At 41.8% G+C, this 24424-nt stretch overlaps 1 protein-coding gene across 1 annotated transcript in view; it reads right to left on the bottom strand.

Moving 5' to 3' along the window:
- KIF4A (kinesin family member 4A) overlaps nucleotides 1-24424 on the bottom strand; it is a 143095-nt gene that overhangs the window by 102588 nt on the left and 16083 nt on the right. The window contains exons 6-7 of the mRNA XM_084869809.1: nucleotides 22461-22627; nucleotides 22134-22228 (exon numbers count right to left, since the gene is read on the bottom strand). Of these exons, the coding sequence (XP_084725935.1) occupies nucleotides 22134-22228; nucleotides 22461-22627 (262 nt within the window). The remainder of the gene's footprint in view (nucleotides 1-22133; nucleotides 22229-22460; nucleotides 22628-24424) is intronic.

The raw sequence follows: 24424 nt of genomic DNA, 5'->3' as shown, positions 1-24424 counted from the left end.
TGCTATATTCAATGTCTTCCTTTTTTACCAGTAGATACTGCATTTGCTGTATTCCATCCCCATGAACTGCTTTCAAGGCAGAAACAAATGCAATCCAGCAGGATGAGACTTTTCATCTAAAACTTATCTCACAGATATGAGATTCTCTAGAACTGCCTTCCTAGCCTGGCTCTTAATTTACCCTATGTATAGCCTATGGAAGAGGCATTCAGGGCTTTTACCATGCTATAAACCAGTTGGATTACTTGTATATTAAGGAAGCCTACTATTACTAGCATAATAAAAATGGTTAAAGAAATAGCAGTGGAAATGTAAGGGGCCAAAACAGAATACTGGAGACTAGTTATTAGCTATAAGAAATATTAATCATGCTCTGTTAATCATGATTGTTTTGTTCTGATCAAAGAAAGCACATTCTAACCTAGCTGGGAGTTGTACACCCCCAGTTCCTAGGAGTCAACCTGAGACCTGGAAGTCAACTTCAGACTGTGGACCATTCTCATCTGAGAACTGTCTATTTTCATACAAAGATGAACAACCTTGTTATTCAAATAATAGAGTCCCACCCCAGCTTGCCTGTAATCTGTAACCATTATACCCATTTTCATTCCTTTTGACTACTTCCCTATTTTGCATACCTATTCTTATTCCTTTTGCCTACTTTACCATGTAATCTTTGTCTTTGTACCTCATATACACAGCTGGCTTAAGTGTATGTGTGTGTGTGGGGGGGGGGTGTGAGGATGCAAAGCAGATTTTCCTGGATGACCTGCTGCTCTCCCATACTGCCAGAATTATTGAAACAAACAATCATATATGATTTAACCATGTCTCTGCTTAAATGGCTCAAGTAGTGACAGGCAGCCTGGACCCACTGGTTGTCTACCTTCAAAAACACAAATTACCTAAGAATAGAACAAAAGATGTATAAGATCTCTACAGGAAAAATCATTGAAAAGTATTAAAGAAGTTCTAAATAAATGGGACTATATATTATAGTATGTATATATATTTAGAAGACTTAGTTTGACTTAACAAAAGGAATGCCACTGCTTATGGGTGGGTGGGGGCGGGCGGGAGGAAGGATTGACTTTTTAATACATAGTGCTAGGACAAATGGGAAAACAAAATTGGATCCCTACATCATACCATGCACAGAAAACAGTTCTGGGTGGATTAATGACTTAAATGTGAAATGTAATACTATGAAGCTTTTATACAAGATATAAAATTTAAAAAAATCAAATGAAAAGAGTAAAAATATAAACCAGAGATGAGGCATATTAGTAAAACGTGTGGGGGTGGGGATGTTTGCTATTATTATAACTGAACAGTGATTAGAATCTATAGTATTTTCATACAAAGATGAACAACCTATAGCATACTATTTTTGAAATCAGTAAGAAAAGGACAATAGAAAAATGGGCAAAACTAGAACAGGCATTTTATAGAAAATTTACATGGCAATATACATGAAAAGGTAATCAACCCTTCAGTCATGGAGGTAATGACAATTAAAATCACAGTGAGGTCTTCCACACCTGTTAGCTTAGCAAAAATTTAAAATTCTGACAAAACATTGCTGGGGAATGTGGAACAATGACTCTCATACATTGGGACACTTATATTGATTTGAGAGAGAGATTTATTGTTTTACTTATTTATTGCTTTCATTGGTTGCTTCTTGTATCTATACTGACAGAGAGCTAACCTGCAACCTTGGTGTATTGGGATAACTCTCTAATCAACTGAGCAACCCAGTCAGAGCCAGGGCATTGTTGATAATAGCCCCAAACTGCAAATGACTGAAAAATCTATCAGCAGTAGGAAGAATAAATAGTGGTATAGTCATACAATGGAATACTGTACTGAAATGGAAATAAAGGAACTATAGCTATATGCAATATAGATGGATCTCACAAAATATTGAATGAAAGGTGTAAAATGCATGGTTATATACAATATGATTCCATTGCTATAAAGTTTAAAAATAGAAAAAACTAAATTATGCTCTTTAGAGATGTATACACAGGGCATCTAGAAAAGCAAGAGAATTACTATCACAAAAATCAGGAATAGTTACCTCAAGAGGGAAGGAAAGGGATCATTACCTGGGAGGGATATACATGGGTGCTGGAAATGCTGATTTACAACCTAAGTTACAGTTTTACTTTAAAATATACACGATTTATGAATGTATGCTAATTAATATCTTACCAAAAAAAGCAACTAAGAATGAATCACGTGTGTTTCTAAGCAAAGTGAACTTTTTTGAGGAGCTTGACTCTGAAGGGAAGGCGATAGAGTAGCAGTTATAGGATTCAAGATTTAAGGAATTTGTGTACATATGCTCACCAAAATATATGTACAAGAATATTCATAGTAGCACTATTTATAATATCCCCAAACTGGAAATTACCTAAATGCACATCAAACAGTAGAAAGGAAAAATAAAGTGTTGTACATTTACCAATGGACTATGCATAGTTATGAAAATGGATGAACTATAACTACATGCAATAATATGGATGGCCCTGGCTCGGTTGGAGTGTCATCCTGCACACCAAACAGTTGTGGGCTTGATTCCCAGTCAGGGTACATACCTAAGTTTCAGGTTTAATCCCGGTTGGGGCACATACAGGAGGCAACCAATTGATGTTTCTCTCTGATATCAATTGTTTCTCTCTAAAAATCAATTAAAAAAGCATATCCTTGTGAGAGGATTTAAAATAATAATACTGATGATGATGAATCTCATAACATTTAGTTAGGGTTACTAGATTTAGCAAAAGAAAAAAAAAATACGGGTATCCAGTTAAATTTGAATTTCAGATAAATGATGAATCATCCTATATAATAAAAGGCCAATGTGCAAATCGACCAAACTATGGAATGACCGGTTGCTATGACGCACACTGAACACCAGGGAGCAGACGCTTAATGCAGGAGCTGCCCTCTGGTGGTCAGTGCACTCCCACAGGGGGAGTGCCCCTCAGCCATAAGCACGGCTGATGGCTGGCAAGCGCAAAGGTGATGGCAGGAGCTTTTCCAGGGCTCCCAGATTCCTAGAGAGCGCAAGCCAGGCTGAGGGATCTACCCCACCCCCGCCCCACCCCAAGTACACAAATCTCATGCACTGGGCCTCTAGTTTTTAATATAAGTATTTTCCCTATCAAATGATTGTCATTTATCTGAAATTGAAATTAAGCATGCTTTATTTTTCTCTAATGATCTTAAATTGAATAAGAGGAATTGGACACAAATGTTACCTTTTGGGGAAGACTGAGATTGAAGTGTGCACAAGTGGTACTCCTGGAATGCTCATAAAATGTTTGTTTATTTTTTTGGTTAATCCTCACCCAAGGATATTTTTCCTATTTTTTTTTTTTTCCAGATAGTGGAAGGGTGGGGGAAAGACAAAGAGAAACATCGATCAGAGAGACACACCAATTAGTTGTCTTCTGCACTTGCCTCTTCACAGATCAAGCCTGCAACCAAGGCACATCCCCTAGACTGGAATCTAACCCGCAACCCTTCAGTATGTGGATCGATGCTGTCCACTGAGCCACACTGGCCAGGGCTTTAATATGGTTTTTTGAGGTGGGTGCTAGTGATATAGGTATATTCACATTGTGAACATTCATCAGAGTAGAAAATTAAAATTTGGGCATTTTTCTGTATTTTGTATTATACTTCAGTTGAATAATCTCTTATCTACCTGTAATCTATTTATAATCTACCTGGCAGTGAGCTGAATATGTTTTATATTCAAAGCCACAACAAAAAATAGGGATAAACTTAACAAGAAATGTGCAACACCAACACAATGAGTAAAGGGAGATAAATACCTTGAATAGATAATACAAAATATAATGGTCTATAAATATAAAAGTATTTTTAACTTCACTGATACCTACAAAAAAAAATAAGATAGCATTATTCTCTTACCAAATTGGTAATAATACTTAGTAGAAAAGTTAGAAAACTTTACAAAAATGAGTAATAATATACCTTTATGGGACTTTGGTAGTATATTTTTTTTAATGTAGATGGATTTTGGGAAGATTGTAAGTTAAAGATAGCCTAGATCCTCTTTATTCCCAAGACTGATCCATCTACTCTGTTGTTGAGCCAAGTAGTTGCTGAGAGAGTGAGCTCAAAGGATAGATCTGAGATCTGTAAGTTCTCTCTGGTACCGATGAAAACTCCAGGCCACGGATCTGGACTCTGCTGTAGTATAGCCAAAGTGAAAGGATGGGAACATGGCTTGGAGAACTCTATAAATCCCAGAGAACAGTTGATATTGCCTATGTGAGTGTGCCAGGTTTCACTGGACCTGAAAATGCTGAGAAGAAACTGAGGTGTTGGGTTGAGTCCTCTCTACCTTGAGACAAGGACAGCACCAGAGAACAAGAGTACAAAGAGGTGTCCTCTTGATGTTTCCCATCAAGGTGTGACAAGCTGACTGGCAACATAATGCTTCTACAGTGCTGTCTCATGGACACAAACCACTGTGCCTTTTCCACACACACAGCTGCTATGACTTAAGGGACCAGCAATAGACTTGAGCCCCAATGAGCAAAGTAAAGAAAATAACAATACACTTAAGTGGATCCAGAAGCCAAAGAGAGAGAGAAGCAGAAAATTTCGAATTGGCATTTAATGAGAAGGAAACAGACAATTTGAGCTTTAAAATATATAACTGAAGGAGATTAAAGTACAGCATAAAAAAGACTTTTGGTACTATAAGAATTAAATACCATTTACCAAAACCAGTAGCAATTATTCCAAATATTACAATAATAAAACCATTCCAATTAAAATCAGAAACTAGATTATTCGCCCCACCACTCGAGGAAAGCAATTTCACAAGTCCAGGGTGTATCTTTTTCCTTACTAATAAAAAAATATGAGAAATGGTAGAAATAAATATTGGCAAAGAGATCACTTTCTTTTTACTGATATGATTTTATATTAGAAAACCCAAGACTAGTTTAAAATAAAAAGAATACAGCTATATGCATCAAGATGGATGAATCTCACAAACATAACATTGAGCAGGAAAAAAAGTGACAAAAACCCCACATATTTTATAAAACTATGAAAAGTTTAGAAACACATAAAATACCACATCATTAAGGTATACAAGAATAAGAAATTTAATAAAAAAGATAAACACCACATTCATAATGGTAGTTAAATTCTCCCCTCAACCTGATGTAACCTGCCCTGATTCCTTACCACTCAACCTACACCACTGTGGCAAATATCCCCAAAACCTCAATGGACAAATCCGTCTGTCTCTTCTCAGTCCTCATCTTATGTAACTACTCCGAAGCATTTGACACAGGTGATAATCCCTTCTTTCTAGACACTCTCTTCCATTGACTTCTTTAGTTGGCTCTTTTACCCTTGACTCTTAAGTATCAGTGCTCCTTACTAATATTTAATGTTGTCTCACTCATTATTTAGTCTTTCTCTACACAACTCACCTGGGAGACCTCACCCATAGATTCCAAATGTTTATCTCCAACCCAGATGTTACTTCTAAGCTCAAGCTCAGAATTTCCCTTTTCTTTAGGGACTCTTCCAATACTTATTCCAAATCTGACATGTCCAAAATCAAACTCATTATCTTTCTCTCTGCTGTCTGCTTCTTATATACCTATGCCTGGTTTTCTAATTAGCTTCTCTTCAGCAAAAGGCAGCTCCACTTGATCTAAGACTCAACCGTGATTTGTCATAAACCTTTTGGTCTCACAAAACAAATCAGACACTTGAATACATCCCCTTCCTTCACCCCCAGTTATGTACAGTAATATGCACCACAATTCTGATGGGCCATATCTACTCTCTGAAAATATTCTAGAGGGGCTAGCAACTTTTCTAGTTCTCAATAAGGATAAAATCATTTCCTCTAACAGTGGGGAACAGCTTGGCTTTGGCAATATTGTGTTAGCTAAGAAAAAGGTTTTTGCACACACCTATAAGCCTCTTCCATCCACAGAGTCTACCTCAAATGTTGACAACCACCATCTGAAGCTTCTAGGGGGGGGTCTTCGTTCAGCTGGATTTATCTATAAATACCGTATTTTCCGGCGTATAAGACGACCGGGCGTATAAGACGACCCCCTAATTTTACAGTTAAAACGTAGGTTTAGGCCTATATTCACTGTATAAGACTACCCCCCACTTCCGAGGCAACACCAGTTCTTTTTTTAATAGACCGCCTCTCTGACTCTGGCCAATCTGAGCAGGCTTTTTACTAGAACACAGTGTAGCTTCGAGTACAGAACATGTATAATTTGCATGCATAAAAAGCCTGCTTGGATTGGCTGAGTTAGAGAGGTGGTCCGAGCAGCCTTGCAGTGAGTGATTGGTGCGGGATCAAGTTGGAAAATTCGTTTAGTGGCATATCCAGACGATTTTCGGGATCAAGTTGGAAAATTCGTTTAGCGGCATATCGAGACGTTTTTCGGGATATACTCGGCGTATAAGACGACCCCCGGATATATATATATATATATATATATATATATATATATATATATATATATATATATATATATATTTTTTTCGGTTGACTTTTTTTTATTTCAAAAGTCGTCTTATACGCCGGAAAATACACATATTCCTTATTAACCACCACTCGGAGCAAATAAAAACACAGAAGACAGAATTAATAAGTACAAAGAGGCTACTACACACCAGAAATTAAGTTATATGTCCTATATACACTGAGTGGCCAGATTATTATGATCTCTGAGCGCCTAATAACCTGGACACTCAGTATATATCTTACTTAATAATAGAAACATTTAAATTGATCATACCTTTGCTATGCCCACAGCCAATCAGAGTGAGTATGCAAATTAACCCAACAAAGATGGAAGTTAATTTGCATACATACCTGGTTCCAGGGAACCTCCTGGGCACCCTGGTCACTCCCAGCAGGCTATCAGGCAGAGGCTTTAGGCTTGGGAAGGAGCCGAGCCTGTGATTGGAGGGGCGGGGGTTCCCTTCCCAAGCCTAAAGCCTGGGGCCTAGCCTGTGATCAGAGGTTGGGGGGGCAACCCCTTCCCAAACCTAAACCTGGAATGGAGGTTTTAGGCTTGGGAAGGGGCCGAGCCTGCTATCAGAGGTTCCGGGCAGGGGGAAGAGGTGGGGGGGGGGGGAGAGGGTGGAGGCTTTAGGCTTAGGAAGGGGCCAAGCATATGATTAGAGATGCCGGGGGGGGGGGGGGGGGATATCTCCTTCCCAAGCCTAAAGCCTGGGGCGGAGGCTTTAAGCTTGGGGAGGTGCTGAGCCTGTGATCAGAGGTTCTGAGGGGGAACCCCTTTCCAAGCCTAAAGCCTGGGGCAGGGGTTTTTGGCTTGGGAAGGGGCTGAGCTTGGGATCAGAGGGAAGGGGAAAATATCAATGGAAACATATCCTCAAGTGAGAATAAAATGAAAAATAAAGAAATGTCATTTTATGAAAGACATATCTTGAAAATGCTTAAAGAAAATTGTCATTTTTTCATGGTGAAGGGACTGGAATCCATGTTGATGAAAATACCTTGGCAGCTGTGGTGACTGGCAGTGACTGCAGCAGTGGGGCGATGGGGCTGGCGCCTTTTCCTGATCAGCCCGGTTGCCTCAAGCAAAGGGAGGCCAGACTGTGGCTTAAGTCTGCTCCCAATGGGGAGCAGGCCTAAGCCATTAGTAGGACATCCCCTGAGAGCTCCCAGTATATGAGAGGGGGCAGCCTGGGCTGAGGGACACCTCCCCAGTGCACGAAGTTCGTGCACCAGGCCCCTAGTCCTATATAATAAAAGGCTAATATGCAAATTGCCCCCTTGATCAGGAGTTTGACCAGCAGGCAGGCTAGCCAACCACCCCTGACCAGGCTGGCAGGACCCCACCCATGCATGAATTTATGCACCGGGCCTCTAAAATACACACACACACACACACACACACACACACACACACTGAGTGGCCAGATTATTATGTGTTCAGAGATCATAATAATCTGGCCACTCACTGTCTATGAGTTTACTTAATCCTCACATTTCTGAGGAGAGTATACATTCAAATCCTGTCTTATGAATGAAAACATTGAAGCTCGGAAGCAAAGATGGGAGGGGGTACCTATTGAAGATGACCTATCTATAATAATAAAAGCATAATATGCTAATTAGACAGACAACCTTCTGGATGAAGCTGGGACTGTGAGGGAAGCCTGGGTTCTGGGTGCCAGAGGAAAGCCGGTGCCAACAGCCGGGGGAAGGAAGGCCTACTCTTGCATGAATTTTGTGCATTGGGCTCTAGTAAATTAATAACAATGTATGGACTTTGTTTGGCTCATGACCCAGACAAATGAAATCATAAGACTAATGGACATGTGAACACTGATTAGACATTTGATTATATTAAGGCATTATTATTAATTTTAGGTGATTATTTAAAACTAGTGACCCAGTGCACGAAATTCCTGCACATTAAAAGGGGATTAATTAGAGGAAATAATTTAATATTGCTATTTTCCCTTTCTCTATAGTGGAAGTGTCAGATATGAAAGAAAATTAGTAAAATGTATATGAAAATCTTCTTCCTGTCAGAGTCTGGGGCTCACTATGGGACCCAGAATCAAATCCCCACACACCCACATGCACCTCAAAGTCACATGAGACCCAGACCCCACCGGCCCCCACACCATTGGGCTATATCTAGACCTGGCCAGTCCCACCCTTGTTAAGCCCTGCTGGGCAGGGGGCATAACCTCTGGTCCCCTGGCCCGGCACAGACTGGGGCGGGGGGGTGTGCCTTGAGGTCCTCAGTCAAGCCCTACCAAGTGGGGGATACGACCTGAGATCCCGTCAAGCCCCCATGGTCTGAGGACCCCTGTCAAGCCCAGCCTGAGATCCCCCGTCAAGCCCCCATGGCCTGAGGTCCCCCATCAAGCTCCGTTAGGCAAGGAAGCGCAGCCTCAGGTCCCCTGTCAAGCCCTGCTGGGCAGGGGCGAGGCCGGAGTTCCCCCAACTCAGCACTGGGGGAACTGAGAAGGTGGCTGAAAATAATGAAAGACAAAAAAAGAATGAAGGCACCTTGAGGTCCCCAGTCAAGCCCAGCCAAACAAGGAGTGTAGACTAAGGTCCCCTGGCCCAGTGCTGGGGCAAGGGGAGTGGCCTGAGGTCCCCTAGCCCAGCATCAGGATGGGAAGCGTATCTTGAGGTCCCCTGTCAAGCCCTGCCAGTAGGGGGGCACAGCCTGAGGACTCCTGTCAAACCCCACAGGGGTGGGGGAGGGTGTAGTCTCTGGTCCCTGCTGATTGCTCCTTAAGGCTCCTTATTGGACTTGGCTTCACCTGTGGGTACACCAACTTTGTGCTGGAGTGATGGTCAATTTGCAAATTCCCTCTTTATTATATAAAATAGGACTTTTTTCAGGTACAAACTGAAATAAACATGTCTGAGATTGGTTTCAAAATAATATCAGAGGGAGAATACAAATGCAGCAAGACTATTTGTTCAAGAAGATGGAGAAAATGGCGGGAGAATACACAGACATGTTCCAGCCTTGTCCTGGAGCAGAAAAGGAGCAGCTGAGGATCTCACAGAGAGTATCTGTTGGCAAGCTGAGGGACAGCTAAACTCCAGGAGAAGGTGGGGGAATGCTGGAGGGGTTTCCTTAACTGGGGAGCTCCCACTGCAGCTGCAGCATGGTCTCCTACCAGAGCTATGGGTGCGGACGGGGAAACCTCGTCATCTTGAAAGGGAAAGTGGATCTTATCAGAAGCCTGAAAATCCACAACTGCAACAAACACTGAACAGATAGGAGTCCCAGAATACTGGTCCCCAGTTGGCACAAATACGCGGATTCAAAGGAGCTCTTCACTCCACCACAAAAAAAGTCAGATTTCGCTGGGGATAGGGAGAGAGAGAACTACATAAGCAGACATCAAGAGAAGAGAGACCATGGGAAGATGAAGAAACAGCCCACATATGAACGAAAACCAGGCATCACCAGAAAAGGAATTAAATGAATTACGGGCAAGCAACCTATCAGAGAAAGAATTCAGAGAAATGGCCATAGGTGGCTGAAGAGAATGAAAGACAAATTCGACAACATGAGTAAGAACCAAGAGAAAATAAAGAATCAAGAAGAGATGAAAAATTACATCGCTGCAGTAAAGAACTCAATAGAAAGCATAAAGAATAGACTAGAAGAAGTAGAGGAATGCATCAGTGAGCTACAAAATAAGATGGGGAAAAATACCTAAGTAGAGCAGCTTCTAGAAAAGAAAATTAAAAAGCAGGAGAGCCTAAGGGAACTTTGGGACAACAGGAAAAAACAACAACATCCACATAGTAGGGGTTGAAGAAGGAAAGGAAACTGGGCAAGGAATAGAAAACCTGTTTGAAGAAATGATGACAGAAAATGTTCCGGATATATGGAAAAAAACAAAAAACAAAAAACAAAAAACCACACACAAATCCAAGAAGCTCACAGAGTCCCAAGCAAAATGAACACCAAAACACTGATGCCAAGATACATTATAATTAAATTGGCAAATACCAACTACAAAGTAAGAATCTTAAAAGTGGCCACTGAGAGAGAAAGTTACACACAAAGGAACCCCCATCAGACTAGCAACTGATTTCTCAACAGAAACTCATCAGGCCAGAAGGGAATGGAATGAAATATACAAAGTCATGCAAAGGAAGGGTCTGAATCCAAGAATACTGTATCCAGCAAGGCTATCAATCAAAATTGAAGGTGAAATCGGGAGCTTCACAGACAAAAAAGGACAAAGGTAATTTATTACCACCAAACCAGCAATGCAAGAAATGCTAAAGGGTCTGCTGTAAAAAAAGAATATTGGAAGTAAAGAAGGAACACAGGGGTAAAGAATAAGAATGGCAACAAATAAGTACCTATCAATAATAATTTTAAATGTAAATGGATTAAATGCCCAAATCAAAACACACATGGTAATGGATTGGAATAGAAAACAAGACCCATATATCTGCTGTCTACAAGAAAACCACCTCAGAAAAAGAGACGCACACAGATGAGGGTAAAGGGATGGAAAAACGTTTTCCAGGCGAATGTAAATGAAAAAAAAAAGAAAAAAAAAAGCTGGGGTAGCAATACTTATATCTGATAGATCTCAAAGTGGAGGACATAACAAGAGATAAGAAAGTCCACTACATAATACTAAAGGGAGCAATCCATCAAGAAGAAATAACTCTGGTAAACATATATACACCCAATACAGGAGGACCCAAATGCATAAAAAAAAACTCCTGCAGGATATCAAGGGAGAGATTGACAGCAATATACTAATAGTAGAAGACTTTAATACCCCCCTATAACCATTGGAAAAATATTCTAAATAAAAAATCAGCAAAGAAACATCAATTCTAAATAACTCATTAGACCAGATGGAATTGACATCTTCAGAACATTTCACCCCAAAGACACAGAATATACATTCTTCTCAAGTGCACATGGGTCATTTTCAAAGATAGACCACATATTGGGACGTAGGCAAAGTCTCTTCAAATTCAAGAAGACAGAAATCATACCAAGTATCTTCTCAGATCACAGTGGCATAAAACTGGAAATCAACTACAATAAAAACAAACCAAAGAAATTAAACACATGGAGACTAAACAGCATGCTATCAAACAATGACTGGGTTATCAGAGAGATCAAGGAAGAAATAAAAAATATCATGGCCACAAATGAAAATGAAAACAAAACAATCCAAAATCTATGGGACACAGCGAAAGCAGTCTTGAGAGGGACATTCATAGCTCTACAAGCCTCCGGCAAAAAGAAACATTGGTAATAAATTACCTAACCCTACAACTCAGAGCGTTAGAAAGAAAGCAACAAGGCCCAGTGTAAGCAGAAGGAAGGAAATAATCAAAATCAGAGCGGAGATAAATGACATAGAGAACAAAGAAACAATATAAAAGATCAACAAAACCAAGAGCTAGTTCTTTGAAAGGATAAACAAAATCGATGAACCTCTAGCCAGGCTCACCAACAAGCAAAAAGAGAGGACCCAAATAAACAAAATCAGAAATGAAAGAGGTGAAATAACAACAGACCCCGATGAAATACAAAGTATTGTTACAAAAAACAACGAGCCACTTTATTCAAACAAACTGGACAACCTGGAGGAAATGGACATATTTCTAGAAAAATATAACCTTCCAAAACTCAATCAGGAAGAATCTAAACTATGGAAGAAATTGAAGCAGTCATTAAAAAGCTTCCAGCAAACAAAAGCCAGGGCAAGACGGCTTCACAGGGGACTTATACCAAACATTCAAGGAAGAACTAAAACCTATACTCTTCAAACTATTCCAAAAAACTTAAGAGAAAGGAACACTTCCAAGCTCCTTCTATGAAGCCAGCATCACCCTAATACCAAAACCAGATAAAGACAACACAATGAAAGAGAACTATGGGCTAATAGCCGTCATGAAAATAGATGCCAAAATCCTTAACAAAATTCTAGCAAATCGGATATAGGAGTACATCAGGAAGACCATACACCATGACCAAGAAGGATTTATCCCAGGGATGCAAGGATGGTACAATATTTGCACATTAATAAACATGATACATCACATAAACAAATTGAGAGATAAAAATCACATAGTCATATCAATTGATGCAGAAAAAGCATTTGACAAATTCCAACACACTTTCTTGATAAAAACTCTCAACAAGGTGGGAATAGAAGGATCATACCTTAACATAATAAAAGCTATATATGATAAACCCACAGCTAACATCATACTCAATGGGTAAAAACTAAAACCATTTCCCTTAAGAACAGGAACAAGACAAACATGCCTGCTTTCACCACTCCTGTTCGACATAGTGATGGATGTACTAGCCATTGCAATCAGACAAGAAGAAATAAAAGGCAACCATATTGGAAAAGAAGAAGTAAAGCTGTCCTTATTTTGCAGATGTCATGATATTGTACATAAAAAACACAAAAGATTACATAAAAAATCTAACATACTTAATAAATAAATTTGGCAATGTAGCAGGATACAAAATTAACACCAAGAAATCTATGGCATTTCTATAAACTAATAGTGAATTTATAGAATGAGACTACAAAAGCAATCCCATTTACCAGCACACCAAAAAAATTAAGGTACCTAGGAATAAACTTAACCAAGGAAGTAAAAGACCTACACACGAAAAACTATAGGATACTGAAAAAAAAAAAGAGAGAAAAAGATATAAACAGATGGAAGAACATACCATATTCATGGATTGGTAGAATCAACATCATTAAAATGTCCATAATACCCAAAGCAATCTATAGATTCAATGCAATCCCCATTAAAATACCAATGGCATATTTCACAGACCTAGAAAGAAACCTCCAAAAATTCATCTGGAATAAAAAAAAGACCGTGAATAGCCACAGCAATCCTGAGAAAGAATAATAAATAGTACGGATCTCAATACTAAATATCAAGCTGTATTACAAAGCCACAATTCTCAAAACAGCCTGGTACTGGCACAAGAACATACAGATAGACAAATGGAATAGAATAGAGAATCCAGATATTGACACAAACCATTATGCTGAATTAATATTTGACAAAGGAGGCATGAACATACAATGGAGCCAAGACAGTCTCTTCAATAAATGGTGTTGGGAAAATTGGACAGATATATGCAACAAAATGAAACTAGATCACCAACGTATACCATACACAAAAATAAAGTCAAAATGAATACAGGACTTAAACATAAGATGGGAAACCATAAAAATACTAGAGGAATCCACAGGCAGCAAAATCTGAGACATATGCCGAAAGAACTTCACTGATACTGCTCCTAGGGCAATGGAAGCTAAAGAGAAAATACACAAACGGGACTACATCAAAATAAAAAGCTTTTTTACAGCAAAAGTAACCAACAAAACAACAAGAAAGCCCACTTAATGGGATAACATATTTGCAAATGTTATCACTAATAAAGATTTAATCTCCAGCATCTACTTATACAATTTAGTAAAAGAAGATAAATGATCCAATAAAAAACAAAAAACGATCAATGGACCTAAATAGAATCTTTTCGAAGGAAGACAGAAGGAAGGCCAAGAGACACGTGAAAACATGCTCAAAATCACTAATTAACTGAGAGATGCAAATCAAAACAACAATGCGGTACCATCTCACATCTGTCAGAATGGCAATCATCAAAAAATCAACAAGCGACGAGTGTTGGCAAGGATGTGGAGAAAAAGGAAACTCTCTCACACTGCTGGTGGGAATGCAGACTGGTGCAGCCACTGTGGAGAACAGTATGGAGTTTCATAAAAAATCTAAAATTGAGCTCCCGTTTGACCCAGTAATCCCACTTCCAGGAATATATCCCAAGAAACTAGAAACACCAACCAGAAATGATAATATGCATCTCTATGTTTATAGTAGCACAATTCACCATAGCTAAGATTTGGAAACAGCCTAAATGCCTATCAGCAGATGAGTGGATTAGAAAACTATGGTACATCTACTAGGGGTGTCGAACTCAATCAGAGAAGGGGCCAAAATCTAAAATCCAGCCTAAATCGCGGGCCGAATGGTTTACTGAACAGTCATAAACTGACAATGTCATAAACTGACAGCGGAGTGCAGTGATGACAGCGCGGTGCGGGCCACATTGCAAGGCCTGGTGGGCTGGATTTGGCCCGCGGGCCTTGTGTTTGACACATGTGATCTACACAATGGAATACTACACTGTCATAAAAAAAGAAGCAATTCTTACCATTTGTAGCAGCATGGATAGTCTTGGAGAGCATTATGTTAAGTGAAATAAGCCAGGCAATGAAAGAAAAATACCACATGATCTCACTCATTTTTGGAAAATAAAGAATATTATAACCTGATGAATAAAAAGATACAGAGGCAGTAAAGCACCCAACAGACTGTCAAATTACAGTGGGAAGGCTGGGGAATGTTGGAGAAGGAGGGAAAGAGATCAACCAATGGACTTGTATGCATGCATATAAGCACACCAACAAACACTAGACACTTGCGGGGGTGGATGAGTGCAGGGGATGAGGTAGGGGAGGCTTGGGGAAGTTCAATGAGGAAAAAAAGGAGATATGTATATTAATATACATACATTATATATATACTTTAAAAAAAAAAAAAGAAAAATTATATATATAAAAAAAGAAACTTTGTACCCTTAAGTGGAGGCCAAAGCAGGCCAGAGCTGCAGAAGCTTGACTTCCTCCATCATTGAGGCAACTCTAGCCTCCTGCTCTCTCCAACTCTGTGGCTGCCGCCATTTTTGTCGGGATTTATTTATCTTCTATAATTGAAACTTTGTAGCCTTAAGTGGAGGCCTGGGCTGGCCAGGGTGTGCTGAAATTTTTACTTCCTCCATCGCTGGAGAAAACCAAGCCTCCCTCCTGCTCTCTCTGTGGCCACAGCCAACTTGGTTGGGTTGATTTGCATACTCACTCCTGACTGGCTTGTGGGTGTGGTGGAGTGTTGGTTAATTTGCATATTACTCTATTAGATAGGATAAAATATAGTTTAGTGATTGCCTAGGACTAGCGAAGGTAGAGGAATGGGAGTGACTGCTAATGGGCATTGAGTTTCTTTTTTGAAATGAAGAAAATATTCTAAAATTAGATTGTGGTGGTGGCTGCACAACTATGAATATGCTAAAATCCACTAAAGTGTACAGTTTAAATCAGTGAATTTTATGTTATGTGAATTATTTCTCTCAATAAAACCATTAAAAAATAACTCAAAACTGTACACCTGAAAAAAAAAGTCAAAGGGGCACAAGAACCTTTAAATAAAAAGGTTAAATTGCAAAGTGCAAACATAGAACAAAAAGGGCACTTTTAAGTACATATAGAACAAAAAATTGAATGAGGAAGAAACAGGTCTCTACCCTGTGCCAGCAGTATCCTATATAATAAAAGCCTAATGTTCATATGTTCCCTCGGGAGGTCGTTTGACTACAAGACTGGGAGTTTGACCCTTCGCTAGGAGGTGCACTGATCACCAGTGGGTGGAGTGAAAGATGGCGGTCATCCGCGATGCGGCACTGGCAGTGGGTGGCAGTGGGTAGCAGTGGAGGCACTGCTGGCCCAGACAGGCCCCAACCAGAGTGGGACTGTGGAGGGATGGTGTAGCAGATAAGCGGGTGGCGCCAGGCCAAGGCAGGTGTGAGTGGGGGTCCGATCGCCCCACTGACCAACCTGTAGATGGTGACCAGCATCAGTGGCAGGGCCACCACCTGGCTCCCAGGTGCTGAGGGACCTGGTTGGGGGACCTGGCCCCAATTGACTGCCCCACAGGCAGGATAGTGGAGCAGGTGAGGGGGTGGTGCCAGGCCAAGGCGGGGTGGCAGGTGGCGCTGTGGGGCTGCGAGGCTGGGGTGAGAGCTCGGACCCAATCTCTTCAGACCACCCAGAGGGAACCCACCTGTGCAAGAATTCGTGTACCAGGCCTCTGGTAATACTGATAAATGACAAAGAAGTAAAATATCTCAATTACTACTTTTGCTTCTGCCTTCTCATTTCCTGGGGGAACTGAAGCCCAATATGAGTAAAGAGGTAGTGAGACCTCAAATACTTTAATAAAAGTTCAAACATCTTGGAACAGATGAATTCTAGCCAAGGAAACTAAGAGTAATTCAGATGAGAATGCTGAAGCTATATCAAAGATCTTTGAGGAATCATGAAGAAAAGATGTTCAAGAAGATGGTGCAGATATAATTTCAACATTAATAAAAAAGAGGTAAGTTAATTCCATAAATTACAGAACAGTATATTTGATACATATTCTAGATTATAAATGGATTAGAGGACAGGTGCATGAAATTTGTGCACTGGGGGTGGGAGCCCCTCAGGCCAACCTGTACCCTCTCCAATCTGGGACCCCTCAGGAGATGTCCCACTGCCTGTTTAGGCCCGATCCCACAAGGAGAGGCGTGCCCACAGCCCTTTCATAAACAGGCAGTCGGACATCTTTTCATAATTTGGGACTGCTGGCTCCCAACTGCTTGCCTGACTGACTGCCTGAATGCCCCTAACAACTCCCCTGCCAGCCTGATTGACACCTAACTGTTCCCCTGCCTACCGGCCAGCCCAATCATCCACTACTGCTCTCCCTTGACAGCCCGGTCACCTCCAAATGCCCTCCCCTGCACATTCCCTCTTATTAGATAGGGTTTTTTCTTTAACATATTGGACAGTGTACCTGCCGTGGTCTTGACAAACTAGTAAAAATGTAAACCCAAACTAAAAGTGTCATAAAATAAACTCTTTTAAACAGGAATTTCATGAGACCTTGGTAAGGTGATATCATGTGGTTGTTGGGCTTATATTTGTATAAGTAGAAGGTTTATAGATGATTTCACACTTTTTTATATTTTCTAAAAGTTTCCTTTTCTTTTATAAACTTTAGACATGTAATCAACTGTCCATCTTTCCCTCCAAAAATTATTTTGAAAGGGCAAAGTCAATTGGAGCCAAGTCTGTTAGATGGAAGGCTTTTTCACACAGAGGTCTACTAATACTGTACTTATCCTTTTTTCCACAAACTTTTGGCCCATTTTTTCCCTTCTGCTAGAAATTCTTCCAAAATGCCTTTCTCCTCTTAATCTCAATCCTCTCTACCTATGAAAGTTCTATCAGCCTTTGAGGGTCGGCCAGGTCTCTGTGGCCCTCTCCCCATCCTTGCAGCCAGATCTGCTTGCTCCTTCCTCAGTGTTCCCACAGTGCTGTGGACACAGCTCCAGCACAGTCCACACATGCAACCAGTTGTCACTGTTTCCTGGGAACGTCCTAGCCTATTCTCTTCCCTTTACAAGGGAATCAAGCTGAAGTTTTGCAGGTTGGGAAGAAGCTGCCGGCGGCTGAAAGTGGAACATGCCTAGAGGGGCACAGATGCCTCCCAGCCAACAGGCCATAAGGCCCGGGCCATGGCTGGGAGTGGATCGCACAGGAGAGCCACACCCATAGCCCTGGCCAAAGCTGGAAGCAGAACACGCTGAAAGGAGCAGGTCTCCTAGCTGACAGGCCTATGGCCCTGGGAGTGGATCATGCCTGGGAGGCGCGGCTGCCTCCCAGGCCCACAGCCATAGCCACAGCTGAAAGCTGAACACTCCCAGAGGGAAAAAGGTCCCAGCCAATAGGCCTAATGTCCAGGTCTTGGCTGGGAGCAGATAGAGCTGAGAGGGGCACAGGTGCTTCCCAGGCGATAGGCCTCGCCCCTGGCAGCGGCTGAAAGTGGAACATGCAGAGAGGGGCACTGCTGCCTCCCAGGCCCACAGTCCTGTCCGCGGGTTAAAGCACAATGCTCCAAGAGGGGCACGGGCACCTCCCAGCTGACAGGCCTACAGCCCTGGCCACTGCTGGAAGCAGATCACGCCGGGGAAGCGAGGCTGCCTTCCAGGCCCACAGCCATGGCTGTGGCTGAAAGCAGAACATGCCAAGAGAGGCACAGGTGCCTCCAAGCCAACAGGCCTTTGGCCTGGGCCACAGCTGGGAGCAGATCGCACTGGAGAGGTGCAGCTGCCTCCTAGGCCCACAGCCCTGGCCGTGGCTGGAAGCAAAATGCGCAGAGAGGGGCACGGGCACCTCCCAGCTGACAGGCCTACAGCCTTGGCCATGGCTGGGAGGGGGTCGAGTTGAGAGGGGTGCAGGTGCCTCCCAGCCGACAGGCCTACGGCCTGGGTCATTGCTGGGAGTGGATCACGCTGGAGGGCATGGCCGCCTCACAGGCCCACAGCCAGGCTGGAAACGGATCTCTTGGAGTGGGGGGGCCGGCCGCCTCGAAAGACCATGGCCCGGGCTGGGGCTGGAAGCAGATTGTGGTAGGAGGGGTGGGGGAGTGCGGGAGCCTCCCAGGTGGATGGCCAGGGCCACGGCTGGAAGCAGATGGTGCCAGGGATGCACGCCGAGGCTAGTAGCAGATCACGCAGAGGGTGCAGCCACCTCCCAGGCCTACAGCCTTGGCCACGCTGCTGGTTCTCATAGTCAGCGCTCCATGGGACTGCAGGTCTCCGGCGGGCCTGAGAGGACTGGGCATCACCATCTTGTGTCTATGGGCACCACCACTTTTGTCACAGAGTGATGGTTAATTTGCATATTACTCTATTATTAGAAAGGATTACTTGCTGTAACATAGAAACAGAAGAATGAGCACCAGAAGCCAACTTGAATTGACTAAGAAGTCAGTTTAAGCTAATACTTATTTCTCTTTTTTATCGTTACTAAGTTGATGGCTATGAGAAATATGGTAGACATAGTTAGCAAGGCATTTGATGAAATCTTTTATGAGATCATTAAGCACAAAATTGAGAAATAGGAACTGGTTAATTTTTGTTAGGTTGACTAATAATCGCTTAAAAGACTATTCCCACAGCATGCAGATTACCATGCTACCCTGTGACGTTACGCGCAGTCCTGATGTCACTGCTGTGTGGAGGCAGAGCGGAGGTCGGAGTGAGCGGTGAGCGCGGGGCAAAAGAGAGGAGACTTTCGCAGATGCGTGTAGAACAGGAGGATTAGAGTGGACGGGCCGCGGTGAAGGTGGTGAGTGCTGGTCTGTCTCTGGTGACACTACCTGATGCTCGCGGCCGCCCTCAAGATGACTGAAGGTTCTCAGTCAGTGGCAGACCCTGCTCCAGCCCAGATCCAGGCCCCAGCAAGCCCAGTGACAGTCCCCAGGCAGGCCTCAGGGGGTAAATGTCTGATAAAGGGGTAGGGGGGATGTCTGGTGAAGGTGTTCAGTGGCACAGGGGTGGGGGGAGAGGGATCACTTCACCCTTTGCACTCCGAACCATTCTGGACATTGGCTACCAGCTACTCGACGCTACTTTGCGGGGGAAACGTGTGTTGAAATAACTCAATTCCCTGTAATCACTAATAAACTGCAATGTCCCCTGAGAGGGGACATCCGAGTGATACGCTAGAATTCCGATGTCCCCTGAGAGGGGACAGCAGAGTGCAAAAGGTTAAAATGACACAGGAGCATCAGAGGGGGCAATCAAAATGACACAGGATCAAAAGGGGTTACAAAAATGGTAATCCCCCCTCTGATTCTCCTGTGCCATTTTGATTCCCCCCTCTGATCCCCCGTGTAATTTTAAGTGATCCCCCTTCCCCCACCTTGATACCCCAGTTCCTTTTTTTTACCCCTAGAAATGAGCGCAAAAAGAAAAAGCTACTCCATGGAGTACAAGAAAGGAATTGTGGAAGACTCTTGGGGCAAAAATCTTACTGCTTTCTGCAAAGAGAAGATGTTGAGTATCCAATTGGTCCGAAAATGGCGAGCAGAGTATGGTAACCTCATTGAACAAGTGGACAGGGAAATGCTAAAAAGCGCAAGTGTGGATCAGGTCGGCAATCATTATTTTCGAGCTGGAAAACCTGATCTGTGAATGGGTTGTTGGCAGGAGAGCAAAGACTTTGGTTGTGAATAGGGCTCAGATTCAAGAATTTGCCCTTGCAATGGCACCACAGTTTGACATAACCCCCGAAGACTTCAAAGCATCACAACACTGGCTGGATAATTTCCTTCAGGGAAGTGAACTGTCTTTAAGATCTACAACATTGTTTAGGTTGGAAGATACTCAAATTATTAAGCGAGCACTTGCAATCAAGTCCTTTATTGGTGATGCTGACTTCTCTAAATACAATCTTTCCAACATGATTGCTATGGATGAAACTGCAGTGTTTATGGGCCAATCATCTCAAACAACAATTGAACAGCGGGGTGCCTCCTTAGTGTACATTCCCTCCACTGCTTACGAAAGTGCACGTGTTTCCTGTGTTTTGGCAATTCGTCTGGATGGCACTAAAATCCCACCTTTAATCATTTCTAAGGGCAAGAAGGAAAAGATTGAACGTGTTTTGGGTGTTTTTATTCTTGAAACTGAAAAAGCCTGGGCCACACAAGCAGTTATAAGGAAGTGGGTCGATTTAATGCTGCTGCTTGTTATGCGAGGGAGCCAAAGAGGTCTGCTAGTCTGGGATGCAGCCAGCACTCACCACACTAAAGACATGAAGACATTTCTTCACAAAAGAAAAATAGATCAGATAATGATTCCCGCAGGAATGATGGCCTATCTCCAGACTCTTGATATTGCAATAAACAAGCCATTCAAAGACAATTTGCGCATAGAAATTAATGACTACATTGAAAATAGAATGGAGAGAAATCAGCGTGGAAACTTTGTGAAACCTAAACTGCAAGAAGTTGTGACTTAGGTGAAGAATTCATGGAAGAAAATCACTGACAGTTGCATTGCAAATGCACTGCGAGCAGGCTACCTTGACAAGAAGTACTCATTTAAAGACAGTGCTATTGCTAAACATGAGAGATTTGGTCCACTGATTCTGAAAGAAATGGAGTCACAAGAAATTCACCAGGAAATTCAGAAATTGGATTGTTATGATGATGTTCCAGAAGATGATGACATGATTGTCATTGAATAAATGAGTAAATTCTTGATACTGTAGGATTCAGTTTGTCTGGTTTGTGTTGACAACTACCGTACTACCGTACCGTATACAGGTAATAAATTTCCTTTATTTTCATTTAACAATAAATGTGTACCGTATTCTTCTTCATGGAAAAATAAGACATCCCCTGAAAATAAGACCTAGCGCATCTTTGGGAGCAAAAATTAATATAAGACACTGTGTTATTTTCAGGGAAACAGGGTAAATGAAGGTTTCTAACAACAAATACCATGATTGTCCTAGCCTTAGAAGTGTCGCTATATATATCCAACAACTTAAATGAAGCCAAGCTGATGAAGTTTATGTGACAACATCTGGGAAGAATAGTAAATAGTTGAGGATATTGATTTTAATCATAAGTAGCTGGAATAACAAAATATTGCCTAGCCCAGATAAAATCAAACCAAGGGCCAGATCCAAATCTCATACTTAAATTAGAAAATGATTGCAAGGGAAAAAAATAATTTTCTTAACTATTTCTGAAATCAGCCTCAAGCTTGAATTGTAGGTACTATTATATTGTGACCTATCCAGTCAAAACACCAACAATACCAATAACAGGACTAGAAGTTTTTATCTATAACTGTGGTCTTAATTATTCTCACCCTCTTTTAAACGATCCCCTTCAGCCTTGGTTTTCTTTTGTCTTTCTGATCCAGCAAGGTCTACAAGATGCAGCTTGGAGCGAAAGCTGCTACTCCTGTGATAATGACAGGAAGACACAAGTGAGAAGAGTACACAAGCTTAATGATAACTGAGTATCAAAGTTGACTTGCCAGCTCTTCTTTTAAGTCAGTCAAAATGGCCCCAAAGGTTACTAGTGCTCAGAGTATTGATGTCAGATATTTATCAAATCAATTAAAGAAGCAACCTAATATTCAACTTCAGTAGAACTAACATTAAAAATCTTGACTCTTTAAATTGTAACTTACTTGTCACTTTTCTTTCTTTGCTCTATGCAGATTGTAAAGATGGCATGAGATCGGGATGACTGGGAGTTCATAGCTGTGGAGGCCACAGTCCTACAGTTGTTGCCCTGTTCCAAACAGGAAACAGTATCTTGGGCAACTAAAACATTCTTCTCAGTGAGTCCCACAATCTAATTCAGAGAAGGAAAAAAAATTCCCTTATGATTATGATTCATACTTAAATAATTCATCAGAAATATAAGAATTGGTAGTTTAAAAATGTCTTGATGTTCCAGGACAATCTTAATAAATGGAATAGTCATGATTTTATCTAGCAACTCTAATCACTGTGATCCCTGCAAAACCAAGGTCTTCAATCTCCACTAGGGGCTTCCAAAACAAAGGTGCCAGTCAATACTAGAGCTAGGAAAGATCTCTAGATTTTAGAGTAGCAATGGATAAGATACCTTTCAGGGAGCTCCAAGTGAATGTAAGCTTTGGCCCAAAGGACAGCAAGGGCAAACAACAATGATATTGATCTTTGCTACTTTCTCTTCTATGTAACTCTAGCTCCTCCTTATACCTCTGATCTGTTTTTGTTTTTGTGTTGTTTTAAAATATATATTTTTTTATTGATTTCAGAGAGGAAGGGAAAAGGAGAGACACAGAAACATCAATGATGAGAGAGAATCACTGACTGACTGCATACTGCACACCCCCTACTGCGGATCGAACCCACAACCCAGGAATGTGCCCTGACTGGGAATCAAATCCACTGAGCCAAACTGGTCAAGGCACCTCTGATCTGTTTTTAATCTATGCATGGAATAGTTTTCACTAGATTAGGAAGCCAGAAAAACAGGGGCTTAGGCTTGGTACTATATTTAGCTATGAGGGTTTATACAAATTAAAATCTATTGGAGCCTCTGGAAATTGAACTAGAGTAAGTCCCTGCTACCCCCAATATGCTATGATTTTATTACTCGATTAGAGGCCTGGTGAACGAATTCATGCATTGGTGGGGTCCAACCAGACTGCCCCCATGGCGGCCGATTGGGGCTGGGTTGGCGTAGGGGAGGGGCTGCAGGAGGTTGGTCAGCTAGCTCTGCCCCCAATGGGGGTGAGGAGGGTCAATCTGGGGTAGGGCCGGCCATGGGGAAGGGCTGCAGAAGGTTGGGGTGGTGATCGGGGCCTGGATTGGCTGGTTGGCTGCCAGTGTGTATCATAACAATTGGTTGTTCCATTGTTTGGCGCATACACACACATACACACACACACACACACACACACACACACACACACTAGAGGCCTGATGCACAAAATTTGTGCAAAAGTAAGCCTTCCTTCCCCCGGCTGCCTGCACCAGCTACCCTCTGGCACCTGGGCCCAAGCTTTCCTCTGGCTGCCAGCAGGCACCTATGACCCGAGCTTCACTTGCAGCCCTGGCTTTGTCCAGAGGACATCTGGTCTAATTAGCATATCACACTTTTATTATTATAGATAGATAACTCCCAAATCTACATTGGTACCCTACTTTCTAGTCTTCTGTTTATAATTGTCTGCTACTTACTTTGAAATCAGTAAATTATAAATCAAACTCATCTTCCTCCCACCAATATTGATTCTATCCAATCCTTCTCCATTTCTATTAATATCTGTATTCTCAAAACCTCAGCTTTATTTTCAAGTCCTCTATATCTCATCTGTCACCAACTCCTAGTCATTCTTTTTTCCCCTAGTCCTTCTTTTGAACCCATTGTTTCCTTTTCCTTTATACTTGTCTAGTCCAGGCCCATATTACCTCATACCGGGAAAATAAGGCAGTTTTCTGAATTGGCTTTTCTCATCATAGTCTTTCTCCTTTTCAATCCATGTCTGTTTAGTCTTCCTAAAAACTTTGTTTCCTAAAACTTTATCAAACTACAAAGACTTGTGCTAGATAATGAGGATAACATCCAGGAGCTAACTTAGCTGGAGAGATAAACACA

The sequence above is a fragment of the Pipistrellus hanaki genome, assembly GCF_964339955.1.
Source record: "Pipistrellus hanaki genome assembly, chromosome: X".
NCBI classification, from domain to species: domain Eukaryota; kingdom Metazoa; phylum Chordata; class Mammalia; order Chiroptera; family Vespertilionidae; genus Pipistrellus; species Pipistrellus hanaki.
Note: the sequence above shows the minus strand (reverse complement) of the source record. Positions and strands in the feature narration are given on the sequence as shown.